Raw genomic sequence first — 20,957 nt, 5'->3', positions numbered from 1 at the left:
CACTGGAGCCCAGTTACACTCCTAAAGATTTGGAGTGGGTTTCAAGAAAAGGGGGAAGTATGATACCAGGACGAAAGTGGTTTCAGCATCCTGAAGGTAAGATACTCTTACCCATGGCACTCGGGTCGCGCATGATGTGTCAACTCCACTAAGGGAATCATCTGGGAAAACCAAGATGGCGGAATTAGTGCAGAAAAATTTCAGGGCGCAAGGGCTGGGAAAAGAGATTGAAGAGATGGTTGAAAGGTGTGTAAGTTGCGCCCAAGTAAATCAGGGTGCAAGTAAGAAGGTTTCAGAAGCTAAAAGAGATAGAGGAACTGAACCAGGCTGGTTTTGGGAAGTAGATTTTACTGAAATTAAACCAGGGAAATATGGATATAAATACCTGCTTGTTTTTGTAGACACCTTCTCCGGGTGGGTCGAGGCGTTCCCAGTTAAGAAAGTATTAAATGAAATAATTCCTAGATTCGGGCTGCCTCTGAGCATAGGATCAGACAATGGCCCAGCCTTCACGGCGCAGGTGTCCCAGGGTCTAGCCCGGGCATTGGGAGTAAATTGGAAAATTACATTGTACGTATAGACCTCAGAGCCCAGCTCAAGTAGAAAAGATGAATCGGACCCTAAAAGAGACCTTAACCAAATTGTCCCCTGAGACAGGCGAAAATTGGGTTGATGTCCTGCCTTTTGCCCTTTTGCGAGCACGTTGTACTCCATTTGTCAAGGGATTTTCCCCTTATGAAATTTTATTTGGCAGACCTCCACCTATCCTGCCGAGGCTAAGAGACGATGTAATGGAACAATTGGAACGGGACCATTTGCTGGCTTCACTAATGGCCCTGCAACATGTACAAAAGGAAATAACCAGGGCCTTGAAAGAAGCCTTTGCTCATCCTCCTGTTCTTCCTCACCCCTTTCAACCAGGAGACTTAGTCTGGGTCAAGAGGCACAAGCCTAAAATCCTGGAGCTGCACTGGAAAGGACCGCACACCATGATCCTGACTATGCCCACGGCCGTGAAGGTAGATGGTGTCCGAACCTGGATTCATCACTCTCAGTTTAAGAAAAACTGCGTAAAGGCGGGAACACCCCAGACTGATATGAAACCAGACAACGAACAGCAATGGAAGGTCCAAAGGCACCCAGAGGATCTTTTAAAGCTAAGACTGATGCAGGCATAATAATAATTGTCTGGGTTTGTATAATGATAAGTGTGCGGGACTGTACGGAATTGCATCCCCTATCTTTTTGGCCATACCAATGGGAACTCAGGGACACTGTCACGGTGAAGGTGATAGCATCTAATACCTCTTCCACTGTGCCTTGTTTTTTGTTTGATTTCTGTGACTTGGCGGAGGACTCCTGGGAGGCTTTAATTACTAATTATAAACAGCCAATGGGCTCCACTCCTCCGGTCCCTGAAAACCCCTATGTGGTTACCTATGGATGTGGACACAGGGATCAAGAACAATAATTGGCTAACCTACCAGGGTTATACAGTTGCCCTGCAAATAGAAAGGTTGAATGTGAAGGAAAAGGCCAATACCATTGTGCAAAACGGGGTTGTGAAACGCTGGCTCCCTGGCTGGCAGGACAGGGCCATGACTGCTTAATCACCCGCCTTAGAATTCCAGATCCCAAACGTAAGACTCAAGGAAAATGTAACCCAACAAAAATATGTTTAAAAAAAAGGTTTCTAGTTCCAGTAATTTTTCCTCTTCCTGGGACACTAGACACACTTGGGGGGGTTCTCAGAATGTATGCTCCAGGAGTTGACAAGGGCATTTCCTTTACAAAGGGTTAAAAGAAAAACTTCACCCAATCTGGTAGGGCCAAACAAGGACATGATTTTACACCCCCCGCTCTTTCCAACTGTCCCTTCCCAACCTACCACTACGATCAGGTGCCCCCACAAAGTCAGAATTACCAACAACAGGTCATATCCAGAACCCGTTCTCCCATGAGACGCATTGGCTAGATGTAGTAGATTCTATGTATGCTTGGCTACATTCATCTCACGCCGAGATTGTACAATATTGTTAGCTGTGTTTAAACCCTAAACCCCCATATTATGTGAGAGTGGCTACAAATGCCAGCATTGGACAAGACATAGAAAAGCATGTCATAAAATTGCTAAATCCAAGCAGGACATTATGCCCTTGGGATTCACGACCAATTTTAACCCTAGGAGACCTCCAAGGGCAGGGTTGGTGCATAGTGTCCCAAGAATATAATTGGCATACCTCCCTTTACAAAAACTCTTGTGCAGAAGTGTATATTCCAAGATCAGATACTGATAGCCCCCAAAAATATAGCATACCAAGCCCTTACTGGAGCCTGGTTTGCTTGCTCATCAGGAATTACCTCCTGCATTGCAGCCACATACATTGGGGTTGGCACCTGAGAGATTTGTATCCTAGTTCATATTCTCCCACAAATATACCTATATAGCGAAGAAGCAGGGAGACAAGAACATTTACTTCTGTTCGAAGGACATTCCAGGGTGAAAAGGGCAGCACCAGTCCTCATTCCACTCCTAGTGGGACTGGGAATTGCAGGATCCACAGCTATTGGAACTGCTGGACTCATTGTGGGGGACCAAAATTTCAAAACTATAAGCGAGCAAGCAGACCGAGACCTAGGCTACTTGGAAATTTCAATTTCTCGGCTGGAACACCAAGTAGACTCTTTAGCCAAGGTTGTATTACAAAACAGAAGAGGACTTGATTTACTCTTCATGAAGGAAGGGGGTTTCTGTGTGGCCCTCGGAGAAACGTGCTGTTTTTATGCCAATTCCGGAGTAATCTGAGACACTCTCCGTTTGGTCAGGGATAATCCTAGGACCAGGGAATGTGCCAGGGAGGCCAGAAATAATTGGTATTGGAGTTTATTCTCTTGGTACCCCTGGCTCACGTCACTGCTCACCGCCATAGCTGGGCCACTGCTATTGTTACTTCTTGGGTTAACCATTGGCCCATGCATAATCAATTGGTTAGTACAGTGTGTCAAGAGGCGAGTTGGTGAAATAAAAATTATGATGATTAGGTCCCACGATGTCACCTTAGGGATTGATTCACTGGCAAAGGATTGATTCACTGGCAAGAAAGGGGGGAAATATAAGGGCTAAATTGTAGTGTAGGGCTAACATGTAGCTTTAAAAATAACAGCTTTGTTCTGACACCGAAGGTCAAGAGAAAACAGCCTTACTTTACTCTTGTAAATCACGTTTCATACTCTTGTAAATCAGGCTTTACCGATGAAGGAGAACAAAAACTCAAAGAAAGCATCAGAGGCAAGGTCAAGGAGATCCACGGGTTGCAACTTAGTGGCAGAAAGTCTAAAATAATCACCTCATTTGGCAACTGTTTCTAACTCATCTGGCAACTGTTTCTCTGTTCTGTTCCCAGGTAATGATAAAACGATGTGATCGGCTTTAAAAGCTCTGTACCCCGGCTGTTCGAGGCCGCACTCTTATCAAGAGTGTTGGTCGTGATCAGTTGGCCTTGCCTCTCATTGTAATAAACTGTTGTGACAGCCACTGGTGCCCTTAGCATTCTGTTTCAGGAGTCGTGTGGATGCAACAATATCACCTCTAGGGAATCCCAATTTATTCCTAAAAAAAAACCCAGAAATGTGGGCCTTACAGGGTACTAGTGCTCAAATGAGATAATGTCTCAAGTGCTCTGCAAAGTAATTACAATTTTAAGAGTTCCTTTCCAGTGCTTCTCAGTTATTATCATCCACCTGGGAAAAAATGTTCATTAAGTTTAGCACTGCAGCCACTCTATTTTGAGATTATTCATGATAAGATTTAAATGTAACTCTACAATGTGTTCACTCTGCCTCTAAGCGTATTTCCAGTTGGGTCTCCTTTCTCTCTTCCTATCTTCTTTTTGATTCCATAAACCTGTTCTAGTTTTATTTGTGAATGATAGTTTTATTAAACTCAAATAAAATGTATATGCCAGTTCACATATTATGTCATAGATATGCATTATTTCACTAAGTTATTCATGTGGGCTTATTGCCAAAGTATTCAAAATAGAAGCAGAATGGTTTGGAATTTTAGGCCAGCTCATAGGTTGAAAAAGCCCATCACAAATGCCTTTCCCTTTTTTGATTCACTTACATACTACAATGGCATTGGTAATCATAATTCTGATACCCCTTCAGTTCTTTTCTTTACATTTTTTAATTAAAAAAAGAACTGACAATGCCAGCAAGATGGCAAAAAAATCACTACAACTACATACTGCTAAAACCTTATAAATTGGAATAATTCTTTAGAGAAAGCAAGGTGACAAATTATATCAAGATTTTATAAAGATGTTTCTATTTCTGGAATCAGTAATTCCACACTTGGAAATATACCCTAAGGAAATAATACACAAAGTAGAAAGTGATGTGTATAACAATGCTCAGTGCAGTATTATCTGTAATAAGAAAAGTTATTGGAAGAACCAATTAATAGCTAATGGCTCCATAAGATGTGGAACATCAAAACAGTGGGCTATAGTGGCACCATTAAAAACAAAATTTATGAAGTCAATACAGAAATGTGAGCCATTATAGCATTAAGTGAAGAAAAAAAAGATAAAGAATAGATAGAATAGATAGAAAACAGTAAATTTAAGCCAACAATATCAGCAATTACATTCAAGATAAATGACATTAATACCGTGATTGAAAACAAAGATTGTCAGAGATAGTAAAAAACCCACTATATGTTGTTTACAAGAGACACCTTTAAATACAAAGAAGCAAATAGTTAAAATAAGAAAGAAAGGGAAATATACAATGCAAAGACTAACAAAAAAGAACTAGTATACTTATGTTAATTTCAGAGAAAATAGACTTTAAAAATAAATAATATAAATATTTAATAAATAATTATAAATAAATAATAAATATGAGAGAAAGGAGGACACTTCATAATCTAAAACAAAATAATCAATTCATCAAGAAGGAATAACAATTTTAACTTTGGGGGCACTTATAAGCTAGGTTTCAAACTTTGTAAAGCAAAATAGCACTCAAAGCCACTGTCATCATGGGAGATGTTAACACCCCTTTCTCACTAACTGATAAGACCAGTACACCAAAAGAACAAAACAAAACAAAAACAAAAACAAAAAACTCACCACCATAAGAATACAGGAAGTATGAACAACCCTATTCACCTAATTAACAAATGAAGAAAATTTTAACCCCAAACTGCATACTTCAAATTTTTCTCAGGTACACATGAACTCTTTACCTAAATAGACCACGTTCTGGAGCATAAAATGTGATGACATTATAATTAAACTAGAAATTAACAACAGAATGGTAACTTAAAAATTCCCAAATGATTTGAAATTTTTTTCAAATAGCGTATTTCTTTAAAAAAAATTTTTTTTTCAATGTTTATTTTTTTGGGGACAGAGAGAGACAGAGCATGAACGGGGGAGGGGCAGAGAGAGAGGGAGACACAGAATCGGAAACAGGCTCCAAGCTCTGAGCCATCAGCCCAGAGCCTGACGCGGGGCTCGAACTCACGGACCGCGAGATCGTGACCTCGCTGAAGTCAGACGCTTCACTGACTGTGCCACCCAGGCACCCCTCAAATAGCGTATTTCTAATAGAGTCAGGTGAAAAATTACAATAGCCATTAAGAAGTATTTTGAACTGAATAAAAATGGAAATTGACAAATAAAAACTTGTGGGATGTACTTAAGACAATGATTAGAGGGAAATATATAATTTTAGATGTGTATGTAAGAAAAGAAAATAAATGTTTGAAATCAATGAAATAAGCTCCCAATCAAGAAGCTGTAGAAAGGAACTGCAAACTAAATCTTAAAAAGTATAAGGAAGGAAATAATAAAGAAAAACAGGAAAAAAAGCAGAAATGAATAAAATAGAAATCAGACCTACAATGGAAAAATTCAATGATGTTGAATTTGTACTTAAAAGTTAACTAAAATTGATAAATTCAGAAATAAATCAGAATATTTTTATGGCTCTTAAAGAAAACTAAAAGCTTTCTACAAAGATATCTTCAAGTCCAAATGGCTTGTGAATGCTTTCAAATATTTAAGGTAGAAGTGATATCAATTTTGCACAAACTCCTTCATAAGTAGAGGAGGTGGAAACGTTCACAACTTGTTTCATGAAGTTAGCATACTCATATACCAAAACCCGATAACGTTTGTTAAAAGAAAGGAAAATTACAGGCTAAGATCTGTAAGAAGCATAGATGAAGTAATCACAAAATATCTTATCCAGCTAAATCAGTGATATATATTAAAAGGTAATATGTTGTTACCAAATGGAGTTTGTTCTAAGATCGCAGGAATTTGAAAATCAATGAATTTTGGTATGTTAACATTCAGGAAGAAATTTATAATGTCATGGCAATTGGTATAGAGAAATACTTTCATAAAGTTCAACACTAATGCATGAGAGAGAAAGAAGGAAACAAACAAGGAAACAAAGAAAGAAGCCTCTCAGCAAACTAGGAATAGACAGAAACATCCTTCAGCTAATATCATGCTTAATAATGAAATATTGAATATCCCCCTATGAAGTTATAACTACTACTTCTGGTAGTTTAACGGTGCAATAAGACAAGAAAAAGTAACAACATTTATAATTGAAACATAAGTAACAGTACTATATTATATACTTGATAGTTTCTAAAAAAGTAGATCTTAAATGTTCTCATCACAAAAAAATAAATAGTAATTATGTGAAGTGATGAAAGTGTTAACTGATACTTTGATGGTGATCATTTCACAGTATTTAAGTGTACCAATCAACTTGTACACCTTAACATGTTACACAATCAACTTGTACACCTTAACATGTTACACAATGTTACATGTCAACTAAGAAAAAAAAAAAGTACAGCTCTCTGTGTGAGTAGATAATATAATTATTAAGAAATCCAAAATAATGTACAAATTATACGAGTTAATAAGTGAATTTGTCAAGGTTGCTGGATACTGGGTCAATATAGAAAAACAACTGTGTTTGTAACAAGCAATTTGAAAATGAAGTTAAATGCCATTTGTAATATCAAAGCCAAAAAAATCAATATACTTATAATAGTCCTAATCAAGTTAGACAAACCTCTAGACTGAAAACTGCACAATATTGCTGAAAGCACAGATCTAAATAAAAGGAGAGATATATTAAGTTTGAGGGTTAGCCAGGAGCAATCCCATTTATACTCACATCAGACATTTTGTGTGTGTGTGTGTGTGTGTGTGTGTGGTAATTGAGGAGCTGATTCTAAAATCGGTATGGAAGTACAAAGGACCTAAAGCAATCAAGACAATTTTCAAAAAGAACAATTGTGGAAGACCTACACTACCAGAAGTGAAGACTTACTACAAATTCCTACTAATTACAAGCCAAAAAGGAAAAAAAATGAAAAACAAAATAGAGAGTCCAGAAAGAGACTCAAAGATATTTCATCGTTTCATTTACAAAAAAAGGAACCATTACAATTCAGTAGGAGAAAGGATGGTTGGCTCAATAGGTAGTTGCTAGAGCAAAATGAACAGTGCTAGAAAAATGAGTTTTCCCCCCATTTTACACCATACACAAATTAATGGTGGCACATGTACTTAAATGTGATAACTAAAACAATAGATCATCTGAAAGAAAACACAGAAAAAATATTTCATGAACTTTAAGTAGGAAAATAGTTCTTAAACAGGAAATAAAAAAAGATAAAAAAAGATATCTTACATTAATGAAACTAAAAGCTTCTGTTTATCCAAAAGTCTCTGAAGAAGATACTAGCTATCTGTACCTATGTATAAAAAAAGAATCATATTTGGAAATATCACAAATGACTACGTCAATAAAAAATGAAATGTATACACAATAAAAAATGAGCAAAAGACTTGAACAATCATTTTACAAAAGAGGATTTCCAGGATAATATTCCACAAGTTGCTCAATATCATGTCATTAAGAAAATGCAAAATAAAACTACAATAACATATCACAGCCAGAATAGCCAAGGCAATCCCAAAAAAAGAACAAAGTTGGAAGACTTAACCAGATTTGAAGACTTACTCTAAAATGACACAATGATAAAATGACACAACAATGTTAAAATGACACAATGACATAGCCACAGTATAGCTAAAATGGAAAAAACTGATTATACCAAGTGTAGATAAAAATGTGAAGCAATGGTACTCATATACATTGTTTTGGGTAGTGTAAATTGGTACGAACGTTTTGAAAAACTGTGTTGCTAAAGATAGGATCACTCTATGAGCTAGTAACTCCATTCTTAGATTTTTACACAGAGAATTGTATATGTTCACCAAAAGATTTGCACAAGAATATTTGTATCAGTTTTATTCATAAAGGTCCCAAATTGGAAATAATCTAAAGGCACATCAACAAGAGAAAGATAAATATTGTGTTTTCACATAATGTAACACTACAAAATAATTTTTTAATGTAACTTTTAATGCGAACAACAATAAATGTGAATTTCACATACGAGTAAATAAAGGATGGTAAATCAAGACACAATTCTATTTATAGGAAATGAGCAAAAATAACTGATAATAGAAGTCATTGAACTGTCTGTTTAAGATCAGTGCACTTTGTTGACACCACTGAATTTATATTTGTCAACAAAAAGTAATAAAGGGAGGGTGTTTATTAGACACTCTGTTCCAAGTTGGTGGAAGTTACTTTAATGGAGTTATATCGAGAAAGAGAAAACAACAGCAAAAAGTCACAGTAACTTTCAGAAATATGTAGCTCCTTGAGCAAAGATGAATAGAAACAATATTTTTGCTTCCTTCATAAATTGGCCTCATAAACCTCGGTAAATTTCCTATCATGTCTGTTTTCCCAAAGGTTATAAGCTAGACGTGGGACTTGAAGTTTCGGTTGAATCATTCTTTCATCTGCCATTCTTTTTAATCAAATCCTCTCAGTCAGCTTGCCAATGTTTGTGTAATTTGAGTTTATCCTAGTGTATGTCTCCATTTTGACCAATTAATCTCAAGTATAATTTCAGTGTTCTCAATGCTTATTCTTCTGATGCAGTTAAGAGTCACTCAGATGTCTCCAAAGTACTGAACACCCGTGGGTAAAATCCACTAAGAAGTGCAGGGTAGAGGAAGGAATATGTGTGCTGTTAAGAGGAAGGTAAGTAGAATCTAGAGGCCTCGTAAATGTAAAGACATTGGGAACAGAGAGAGGAAGGATTGGAACCTCAAACGCACTACATGTAGTTCCTTGCAGTAAAGTGGCTTTTGCCGCCTATAACCTATGTGACCTCAGGACTTACCTTCTCTAAGTCTCAGTTTCCATCTCTGTACGTAGGGGATAATAGCACACACCTGGAAGCATAGTTGTGAAGAGTAATAGAGGTGGAAGGTGTTGAGCACAAAGGAAGCTTTCAATCAATGTTAGCAGGTGATGTGATAATAGGTTAGCCAAAGGTGGAGAGAGTTTCTGGTTTTGAGTTGTGAGATACTGAAACAAGGTTGGTAATGGGAAGTGGCTGTGTTCCACAGGGTGAGGAACCCAGATCTACCACCTACTAGTGAGTTGAATAGCACAAAGGTTGCGCCATCTTCATATAGACTTGATTTCTATTCTCTGTTGCCAGTAATGTTCCCTCACTTTTTTGTTTCCTACTAGAATTCCATGCTCCCAATACCAGGAGAGGTACCACATTTCTAATGGTCTTTTCCTTGGCCCAAAATACAAAAGGAAGCAGCCTGGATTCGGAGTAACAATGAAATATGCACGTGCCTTTCAACAGAGGTTGCTGCTAAAGGGCACAATTTGGAGCCCTATCCAGGTCTATCAGCAGAGCCTCTGTTCTTTATACCCCACCCCATTGCCTTCTAGAAGCTCTCGCTTCTGCTCCTTGCTCCATCACTTACTAGTTAATATGATCTGGGTAAATGATTTAAGGTCACTAAATTTTTAGATTCCTCGTGTGAAACTGTGGCTGCATGAGAAAACTCAGTTCAAATCATCCCTCTACCACTTAACCCCATATAAGTCATTGAGCAACCCACTTTATTTCTTCTGATGACTCACTTTCCCCTTCCATAAAGGAAAATAACAGTATCTTCCGGGTTTGTTCCAAGAAACCAATGAGTTAATGCATGCAAAGCATTTAGCAGGGCTCTTGAAACATTTCAAGTATGTAGTATACATTAACGGTTAATATTAGCTTGAGTAATATACAGGTCAACAAAATGTCAGTAGATTAAAAACGGCTAGTCCCATTGGAGTCATTGTGAAATGATTTGACCACAGGCAATATTCAGAACTAAATGCTATTTGAGAAAACCGTTGTTCTATTTCTAAAAGTGATTGATCCAATGGCTTAAAGTGGAATTTTTGCTTTTCCCACAGAGCACGAATTGTCAAAATTGAAGTCAAACACAGGCCAAAAAGAAAACTGCTCACCTTCGTGATACATGAAACTGGGAAAAGAGCTTTAAGATAAACGCCAAATTGATTGAAAAACTAACTAGCTTAGTAACTAATATATAATATATATATGAATCATGCATTAGAAATTATATGTACATATGTATTATATATGTATATATATGTGTATATATATATATATATATATGAGCATACACACACACACAGTACAATCATCTTCACTCATATAGGAGGAAAACCGTGTAATAGGGGATCCTCCCCCCCCAAGGTAATGTGACTTTGCATATGTTACTTAACTGAGCCTCATTTTCCCAGTATAAAATGTATATTTTTATGTACATCTGTATATCTGTATATATGTATATCTGAGTGGCTAGCTCATGGGGATTAAATGAGAACATACAATATGGAGTTCTAGTGCATAAAAGGCACTTTTAAAATCATTTTCCTTTCTTTTTTAAATAAGTAGGTCTTATAATTACCATCAGAGATGGAACTAAGATTGGCCAAATTCCGCAGGAAAGGAGAGTTACAGGGTGCAGCTTCATCTAAACATTGTCTCTTCCCCCGAGTCCTCTTTTGGAGAGCTCCTCTTAGTTGGGCGCAACCGTCCCCCAGCTCTCTGCTTATTTTTCTTCCTGAATTTTCATTGCATCTAGAGCACTAGCATTTGTGCATGACTGGTGTTGTGAACAGGTCCTTTTGCATTTTTGTAAACGCTCTTATTCTTACGCTCACCTTTCATGTGTTTATCTAAATATTTCTTTTCAGCAATGTTTAAAGTTTATTTTTTATTTATTTTGAGAGAGAAGATAGAAAGAAGTGCAGGAGGGGCAGAGAGAGGGAGGCAGAATCTCAAGTAGGTTCCGCCTTGTCAGCACAGAGCCCGATGCAGGGCTCCGTCTAATGAACCGTGAGATGGTGACTGGAGCTGAAGAGTCGGAAGCTTAACCAACTAAGCCACTCAGGCGCCCCTACTTACCTACATATTTCTTGCGTACTTACCATGCACAGGCACCGTAGTATGTGACTCAACTCTTTTAGAATGGGTCTCTGGGTTACAGTTTGCAAACATTCACTTACTCAAACCCACATTCTCACAGCACCAAGTCAGTATTTACTCAACCAAGACATAACATAAATAATTCTCAGTACGCTAATTACCTCTGGGAATGGCAATGCCAGTTTTATGCTGTGAAGTGTTAAGCCCTTCCATGCAGAGGTGCTCCAATAGCCTTAAAGTAAGTTAGCTTTTTCTGGGCAGGCCTCAAGCTTTCCCTTGAACCATGGCCAAGGAGATGATACCTCTGAGTCCTTTTATGGGCCAAGAATTCATCGTGTTTGTCCTCTTTTTTCTCAAACAGCAATCACAGCACCATGTTTCCATTCATTATTCACAATCTACCCTTTGTCATCTTTATCTGGAGACCCAATTGTGTTCCTTTGTGTGATAGGTGAGTGAAGGTTCTCCTCTGCTCTCTTGTCTCCAACTCTGCCGTGTTCCCAGGTTCTTTTCTTTAATGTTAGGGTAAATGTCTCTGGTTCATGGATCATGTTAAAATTTTTAAGCCTACTTGTTAATTTTGAGAGAGAGACACAGAAAGCATGAGTGGGTTAGTGGCAGAGAGAGAGTGGGAGAGAATCCTAGGTAGGCTCTGCGCGGTCAATGCAGAGCTGGATGAGGGGCTTGAACTCATGAATCGTGAGGTCATGACCCAAGCCGAGATCAAGAGTTGACGCTTAACCAACCGAGCTAGCCGGGTGCCCCAATTAATGGATCATGTCAGTATAGTCATTGTTCCTTACCCCTCTATTACTGCTTTGGTTTGGCTGCATGTAGTAATTTGTGTTAGTCATCACTGATTAACAAGAAATTTTAGTTATAGCTTCATATATCTTGTCCTGTGTTCACGCATGGAGTGTCCCTTGAGCAGGGGGAGACAATGTCTTGGGTCACTTTCTCTTTTGTCTGCATTTGGCAATCAGAGCTAACCTTTCTCAAGCACTTACTCAGGTACCATTCAATCCTCACAACTACTCCATGAAATAGGCGTAATTATTTATGAAAATAGATACTATTATTCACAGTACTTATAAATTATTGTTTGTAGATCAAAAAATTGAGTCTTAAAGATGTTCAAAATAATAATTATTTTTTTTTCAACGTTTATTTATTTTTGGGACAGAGAGAGACAGAGCATGAACGGGGGAGGGGCAGAGAGAGAGGGAGACACAGAATCGGAAACAGGCTCCAGGCTCTGAGCCATCAGCCCAGAGCCTGACGCGGGGCTCGAACTCACGGACCGCGAGATCGTGACCTGGCTGAAGTCGGACGCTTAACCGACTGCGCCACCCAGGCGCCCCCAAAATAATTATTGAAATAGGTCAACCTCTTAAGTTTTTCCTGTACGCTTCTTTCTGGAATAAGAAAGGCCCTTTCCTCTTTAGCAGTGTGAATCAAAACCCAATACCGAAGAGATGAACATATTATCACTCTCAGCTCCAGACAACTACTCTAACAAAAGTGCTACTTCCTGGAAGTAAAAGTGCAAGTAAGGACTTTTGTTTGATGCATCTAACAGTAAAAAAGCAGAAAGCGTGGGTCAAAAAGTAATGAGATGCATGGGCTAATCAGCAGAGGCCATTTCAAGAGCCAGAATTTGCCTTAGACCAGGACATGGGACAACATGGCATGTTCTGTTAAATTTTATTCCTGAAATGAGGGCATCAGTAATACAAGAGGGGTATCTCAGAAATGATATGGTTCAAATTCCTTTCCTGAAAAAAATAGCTATAGACCATCCTTCACAATGAGCATCTAGAGGCTACCAAAGTTAGGCTGCTCACTAATTTATAGGGCTATACCTTCCCTTGTTGGATAGCTGTGGTGTATTAGTTTTTATTGCCACATAACAAACTTAGTGGTTTAAAACAACACAAATCCATTATCTCGCAGTTTCCGTGGGTTAGGGGTCTGACTGTGGATCCTCTGCTCAGTGTCTCACAAAAAGATCAAGGTGTCCTCTGGGCTGTGTTCCTTTCAGAGATCAAGGACCTCTTTCCAGATCACACGGTTATTGGCAGGATTTAGTTGTTTCTTCTAGCACCAAGAGAGAGAGACCACCCCCCCCCCTTCTCTTGCTGGTTGTAAACTAGAAGTTGCTCTCAGTTCTCAGTTCTTAGACACAGAGTTCTTACCACACAGAGCTTTCCATCTTCAAAGATGCAATGGAAAAAGCTCCCTTGGATCAAGCCCCTATCATGCTCTGAATATCCATAATTCCAGAAAGAACGCAAGCTCTTTTCTGTGCTCACCTGATCAGGTCAGACCCACCTAGGCAATCTCTCTTTTGATTAACTCAGCTGAGTCTATGCTGATTACATCTGTAAAATCCATTTTGCCACACAACATAACATAGTCACAGGAGTTACAGCTCATCATATTTATGGGTTCCACCACACTCAACTGAAGGGAATTATACAAGGGGAAGAGTCAATGGAGAGGTATCATGTTAAGATTCTGCCACCACAGATGGTTAGGAAATTGTCCTGTAATGAAAATAAATCAGGCTGGATTCTGCCAACTTATACTCTGTTCTCCACATCAGCCTCTCAACTATTGGAAGACTTGATTATTCTTTGGGTAACTATTCCCAATATCTTTTAAACGATTCTTTTTTTTTTTTTTTTTAATTTAAATCCAAGTTAGTTAACATATAGTGTAACAATGGTTCAGGAGTAGAATTTGGTGATTCCATCACTTACATACACCCAGCACTCATCCCAACAAAAGTGCCATTCCTAATGCCCATCACCCATTTAGCCCATCCCCCCATCCAGCACCCCTCCAGCAATTCTCATTTTATTCTCTGAATTTAAGAGTCTCTTATGGTTTTCCTCCCTCTCTGTTTTTATCTTATTTTTCCTTCCCTTCCCCTGTGCTCATCTGTTTTGTTTCTTAAATTCTACATATGAGTGGAATCATACTGTATTTATCTTTCTCTGACTGACTTATTTTGCTTAGCATAATACATTCTAGTTCCATCCACATTATTGCAGATGGCAAGATTTCATTCTTTTTGATCACTCAGTGATACTCCATTGTGTGTGTGTGTGCGCGTGCACGTGCGCGCGTGTGTGTGTGTGTATACTACATCTTCTTTATCCATTCATCAGTTGATGGATATTTGTGCTCTTTCCATAATTTTAGCTATTTTTGTTAGTGATGCTATAAACATTGGGGTGCATGTGCCCCTTAAAATCAGCCTTTTTGTATCCCTTGGATAAATACCTAGTAGTGCAATTGCTGCATTGTAGGGTAGCTCTATTTTAAATTTTTTGAGGAGCCTCCATACTGTTCTCCAGAGTGGCTACACCATTTTAAATGATTCTTGTTTGTGAAATCCAGATATCCCTCTAAATTTTTTTTTTCAACGTTTATTTTATTTTTGGGACAGAGAGAGACAGAGCATGAACAGGGGAGGGTCAGAGAGAGAGGGAGACACAGAATCGGAAACAGGCTCCAGGCTCTGAGCCATCAGCCCAGAGCCTGACGCGGGGCTCGAACTCACGGACCGCGAGATCGTGACCTGGCTGAAGTCGGACGCTTAACCGACTGCGCCACCCAGGCGCCCCCAGATATCCCTCTAAATACACTATACTTCTTGTTTGAATCTTAGAAGTAAATATAACTCCCTGGAAGTTTCCTAAATATTATAGATTATAATAGAACTGTTATTTCTTCTATTATGCTGAATGGGCTTCTAGTGAGACATCCAAGTACTAATTTTTTATAGCTATATCATAGTGGTAACTAAAAATTCAGCCATGACCAAATAAAGCACTTTAATTACTTTTTCACGCATAGCTACGAAGCCCAAGTCATTGATATCCCCACCTTGTAGTTCGAGAATAACTTTAAACACAAACTCAATACCAAGGCCTGTTACACCACATTGTCAATTTCTCTCTTACAATCAAGTCTAGAAAACTTTTTGAATCTTGGTTCTGTCGCCTATATTGTTACCTTTCCCTCATAGTGGGGCATCAGTCACAGATTAGATAAGCTTGCCTTCATCCCAGCTGTTAACATAAATTTTGACAAAAGACAGGAAAGAGGCCAATAGGGCGTGATTTTTGATTTTCAATTTTAATCCTTTGAGTAGGGTTTGTGTGTGTGTGTGTGTGTGTGTGTGTGTGTGTGTGTCTTTAAATTAAAGATGAGGAGTACATGCTGTTGTTTAAAATAATTCAGGGGCACCTGGGTGGCTCAGTTGGTCAAGCATCCAACTTTTGCTCAGGTCATGATCTCATGGTTCATGGGTTTGAGCCCTGCATTGAGCTCCACACTGGTGTGGAACCTGCTTGGGATTCTCTCTCTTCCTCTCTCTCTGTCCCTCCTCCCACTCATGCTTTCTCTTTCTCTCAAAATAAACAAATAAACTTTAAAAATATATTAAAATAATTCAGACATTCCAAGTTCCTGATTTTTCTTACTAATTCATCACATACTGTTTGGTTTTGTAATGGTAGCTCTCAAACAATTATCACTCCCCAAGTTTAATCAGTGAAAGGGAGGATATTTCCAATACTAATTTCACTTACTATTTGCAAATTTCCCATAGTGAGTCCTGCCTCCTTGGATATAAGTGAACTCCTTATATTTTCACAGCACTTTCCACATTCCATATATGGCACTCGCAAAACTTTCAAATCAGAGGGGTTAACGTGATATTGTTTTCAGGCAACTAGCAAGGCCCCAAAAGGTGTCCACACTCGTGGTTAACAGCAGGTCCTTGACTAAAGCCTAGATCTGTGGTCTTAGAGTCCAGAAATCCTTCACTGTTTCCCAGAAAACAAATTAATGTGAAGTGAAGAGCTCTCCTATCAAAACTGTATCTTCCACACCAAGTAGCCCTTTCCTCCCCTGGAGCTGCTCCCAGTTGTAATGTTGACATTTAGTTGGCAGGCGTCAGTAAAGAGGGGGAGAGCACCAGTGGAAAGATTGGCTTTGCAACTCATGTGAACAAAGCATCTCTTGTGTCTCCGAGGCAGAATCAAGACCACCTTTAGAAAGCAAATGCAGCACGAATGGCCTAAGAGAACCCTGAAACAACGGCTGACATGCACACTGTGTGCCTCAATACATGCCTGGCTAAGGAGAGAGACTTATGCCCCCCACGTGATTCAGAAAATTAAAATACTAGGCTACAGACTTTATAAATACATCACAGAGTTAGAGAAAAAATAAAGAGCAGCCAAAGATTTTCATGAACAGTCATCTACATGTTGGGAAAAAAAACATCAAAACTGGCACAGAGCTGTTTAGTAGTGAATACAGGTAAGCAGGTTTTAGTTCTTTGAATCCCTTCAAGATTTGAAGCATTATACCATTGTCCAGATCAGTGTGGTATGATAATAGAAGTCGCTGATGTGAACCATGTTTGTAATTGAAATTTCCTAGTGGACGCATTAAAGAAGTAAAAAGCAGATGTAATCAATTTTTATAACATATGTTATGTAACCCAACATATCCAAACTATCATTTCAAAGTGTAACCGATATAAAAATTATTAATGAGCTACTTTACTCTTTTTTCTTTCACTATCTTCAAAATCTGGTGTGTATGTTACACATAGAGCACATTTCACTTTGGTCCCACTATTTTGCTAGTATTCAAGAACCATGTATGACCAGGGACTGCCTTCTTGAACAGTGTAGGTGTACATGAAATCACTTATTTTTATTAGGTTAACAAAGAAGGGTGTGGAGAGAGAGTGGGTGTGGATTTCCCACAGATCTCATGGGGAACTGGAAGACCAAGCAGGAAACTGACACCCTTCTGCTATGTGACCCACATCTCATGGGCCCTTTCCATCTCCAGTGTTCCATCTCTGTCTGGGCCCCCATTCTCCTTCTCTCCCTTTCTCATTGCCTACCTGCAGACACTATTGCAGTGTGAATAGCATGGAGTGTGAAGGGGGAAGAAGGGGGCTCGATTTCCAGCCTGTCCCTTGTAGACTGAAGAAGACCTTTTACAAGTTACTTAACCTCCTTGATCTCAGATTTCTTTGTATGAAATAGGATTAAGTCCTTCATCATTGAATTCTAAGGATCAATTAAAATAACAAATGTCAACTTGTCAGTCCCAAACAGACCCTGCAGTTTCTAAGCTTTTAATGATTATTTTTCAAAATGGCTATATGTTTGGTAGAAGGGGCAGTAGGGAAAGAGAACTGGAGAAGTGAAAACTTTTTAAAATATATATATATACTTAATCCCAGGCCACAATGTTCTCTTTTTTTAGTACTTAGTGCTTAAAACCTCTCTATACTTTTAGCATAACTTCAACCCAAAGAACACCGAGCTTCAGTAATACAGATATACCAAAAACATAAGAATTCACAAAAAACTTTCAGGTTTTGCTTGAGTTTGTCCAAGTAGATGGAGACCCAGATGATGAGGGGGAGACCCCTTCCTGAGCACGATGTGGGATATACACTGAATACTCCACAAAATGTCTAAGAAGGAAAGTTCATTCTGTCTGATGCATATGGGGTTGGCAAGAACTCCATCATCTAGAAGACAGTCTTCTCAGCCCCTTCCCCAACTATCAAATTGTGCCCTTGGATCTCAAGGAGCCTTACAATAATTAAATCTCTGCAATTCCTAAAGCCAGTACCACTACAGTTGCACCTACCCATAGCCTCAGATACTTTGAGAAGTCCGTACTCCAAAAAAGGGAAGACTCACCAGTTCATTCTCCTCTCCTTGGTTGAGCAGAGCCCGGTGGTCCTTCTTACTCTTCTCCTCCATCTAAACCAGACTTGTTAGGGTCCCTCCTGACTAACTCTTTAGGGAAAAGTCAAAGCTGCTTGAGACTTATGTGAACTCAGAGCAGTCACTACTTGTCACTGCTTTCTCAGGTGCTTTTAAAATCTCTTACCACAATCCTCACCTATTAGGCTAACAAAGAAAAGAGAGGAAATACTCTCCTCAGCCACAGGATTGGCCCATTCATCTATCCGCTTAGTGTGTTTCTTTTTTTTCCCCCCTCCCTGGTGTTTATTTGCTGATGTGAGATGTGATAGGCTGTAGACTTAAGTTGTTGAACCAGAAAGATTAATAATTTCGTGCACTGCCCGTAAGTATCTCAGCCAATGAATGAGAATGGCCACTTCACTAAAACCCCAAGGCAAAAAGATTAACTAGTTAGAGATGAATAAAAACCCTGTGGAACTTCGGGATATGGATATGTTGGGGTGACAATGAGAATCTAAGGAAGGGGAGTTGGTTCGTGATGGAGAATGTAGCAATCATTTTGGAATCAGGAAAACTTGAACTCTAGTACCTGCTCTACTGATGAGCCTGAGCAGATCACTTAAAATCTGAATTTTAGGTTTCTAATATATAAAGTGTCAATAATAATTAAATAGTTGATATGACGATCTAAGATATTTGTAAAAAATCAACAATAGCACCTGTCACACTCAATAAAAGATAATCATCACCATTATTGTAACTCTAATGAAGAAAAAAGAAGTTTCTAATAATAATTTGACTCCTTTCATTTTCTTTTTTTAGTTTGTAAAAAGTTTTCAGATAAGCATATAATGCAGAAGGAGCTAGAAAGGCTGATTATTGGGGATATCATCTAAATTTCCACAATTGTATAATTACCACTGAACTTGATATTTTTATCAAAAAATAGGTGCACTGGGATCCACTCAAAGTTTAAGTTGTTCATAAGAAAGAATTTTATCTTTTTTTTTTTTCTTTTTATTGCATCTAGTCCACTGAACAAAATCCTTGCCACTTTGGCTATGGAAGAAAACTTACCAGGAGTGAAGACTACAGAGGATGACACTTGACTCTCTCTTCTGCCTAAGAGAGTCATTGGTTGCCTTCAAGGGAACCAGTGCTGCCTTGAAGTTTAGGAGAATCCAACGTGCTCTCTGGCCCAGGAGGAAGTGGTTGATGGAAACAAACAATTACAGCTTTGCATGCCAGAGAGGCTGCTGAAGTGCCCACACTAAAGAGAAATATGTGATCACAAATGTGGCATTTTAAGTGTTACCAATCTGAGGTAGAGCTCAGATTTGGAGAAAGTTGTCCTGGGTTTTAGTAAAATGTAATTAAAGACTTGAGGAGCAGCTGTCACTTACTTCTTATCCATCCACTATTCACTCATATTTCTGCTAAAAGAATAGCTCCTTTGTCTGGGCAGTCTGACTTCAGCTGAAAGCACAAGGATGAGTCACGATTTACCTAAGAGTGGGCATGTGACCCAGTTCTCAACAGTAACGTGCAAAAGAAAGACAACTAGGGACAGAGGTCTTCTGGAAAAGATGAACCTATTGATGAAAAAGAGAAAATAGCTTATTTTCTATCTTTTACTCCCTTCCTTTGAAAGCGATAGGTGAGGATGTGATGCTTGGAGTATGGCAGCCATCTTTCGATCATAAGGAGAATGAAAATCACCATGCCAATGATGGCAGAGCAAAGAGCAGAAGAGCTTAGATCCTTATGATACCACTGAGCCATGGCACTAAGCCTGGGACTACTCGCTCCAGACACCTTGTTCCAAACTTAATGAGATGTTCTTAATAAAGCTGCTGCTGTTTGTGGTTTCTGCTACTTACAGCCCAAAGACACAAAAATGTAACACCTATCACAACTCTGTTCAACACCTACTCAGTAATTACATGTTAAACAACAGATACTCCAGACATTCGTGCTAGGCCTTTGGGATTTAGTGGCAAAAAGGAAAGTCACTATCCTGAGGGAGTTTACGGTTTCTTGGGAGAAACACACAAGTGAGCACCTGCCTAAGTAGAAAGGATCTAGAACTCAGAGTGAATGGGATAACAGCTTCCTGAAGGAAGTGGCATCTGTGCCGACATCGCAAAGATGAGTGGAAGTTAACCAGGTGGAAGGAATGGGGGATAGAAGTGGTGGTGAGCACATGTTAGGCCAGAGAACAGAAGGACAGAATGTGTGAAAAGATTCAAGAGAGGTGAGAAATATAGCCTGTGTGGGGTATCAAGAGAAATCAATGACTTCAGAAGAGAGGCAGAGAAGGGATGCACAGAGCAATGACGATGGAGACGTAAACAGGGGTGCGCCTGGCCTTGAAGAGCTTATAAATCAAGTCAAACTGGTTGGTCCATTCTTTGAGTGGATTGCATGTGTGCCCGTGCATGTGTATGTGTACGTGTGTGGGTTCATTTGTTTTGTTTTGTTTTGTTTTGTTTTTGCTTAGTATGTGGCTAAAGAGTTCTCCTTACTGGCTAGACCTGAGACCTTTCTACTAATGAACATTCTTTCCATTCAACATAAAGTCTTCTTTGTTTTTCATGTTTACTTGCTTATTTTGAGAGAGAGAGAGAGAGAGGAAGAGAGTGCAGGGAGAGGCGGAGGGAGAGAGAGAGAGAAAGAGAAAATCCCAAGCAAACTCTGCACTGTCAGTGCAGAGCCCGTTGTGGGGCTTGAACTCATGAACGGTGAGATCATGACCTGAGCCAAAA

General features: G+C 39.0%; 1 protein-coding gene across 1 annotated transcript in view; it reads right to left on the bottom strand.

The window, feature by feature from the left end:
• The window catches only part of ATP13A5 (ATPase 13A5), a 128,741-nt gene extending 108,017 nt beyond the window's left edge, over positions 1 to 20,724 (bottom strand). Inside the window, 1 exon segment of the mRNA XM_045502579.1 lies at positions 18,184 to 20,724. Within this exon segment, the coding sequence (XP_045358535.1) occupies positions 18,184 to 18,246 (63 nt within the window). The 5' untranslated portion in view covers positions 18,247 to 20,724.
• Between the last annotated feature and the right edge of the window lie 233 nt (positions 20,725 to 20,957).

This window comes from Leopardus geoffroyi, chromosome C2 (genome assembly GCF_018350155.1).
Source record: "Leopardus geoffroyi isolate Oge1 chromosome C2, O.geoffroyi_Oge1_pat1.0, whole genome shotgun sequence".
Classification (NCBI taxonomy): domain Eukaryota; kingdom Metazoa; phylum Chordata; class Mammalia; order Carnivora; family Felidae; genus Leopardus; species Leopardus geoffroyi.
Note: the sequence above shows the minus strand (reverse complement) of the source record. Positions and strands in the feature narration are given on the sequence as shown.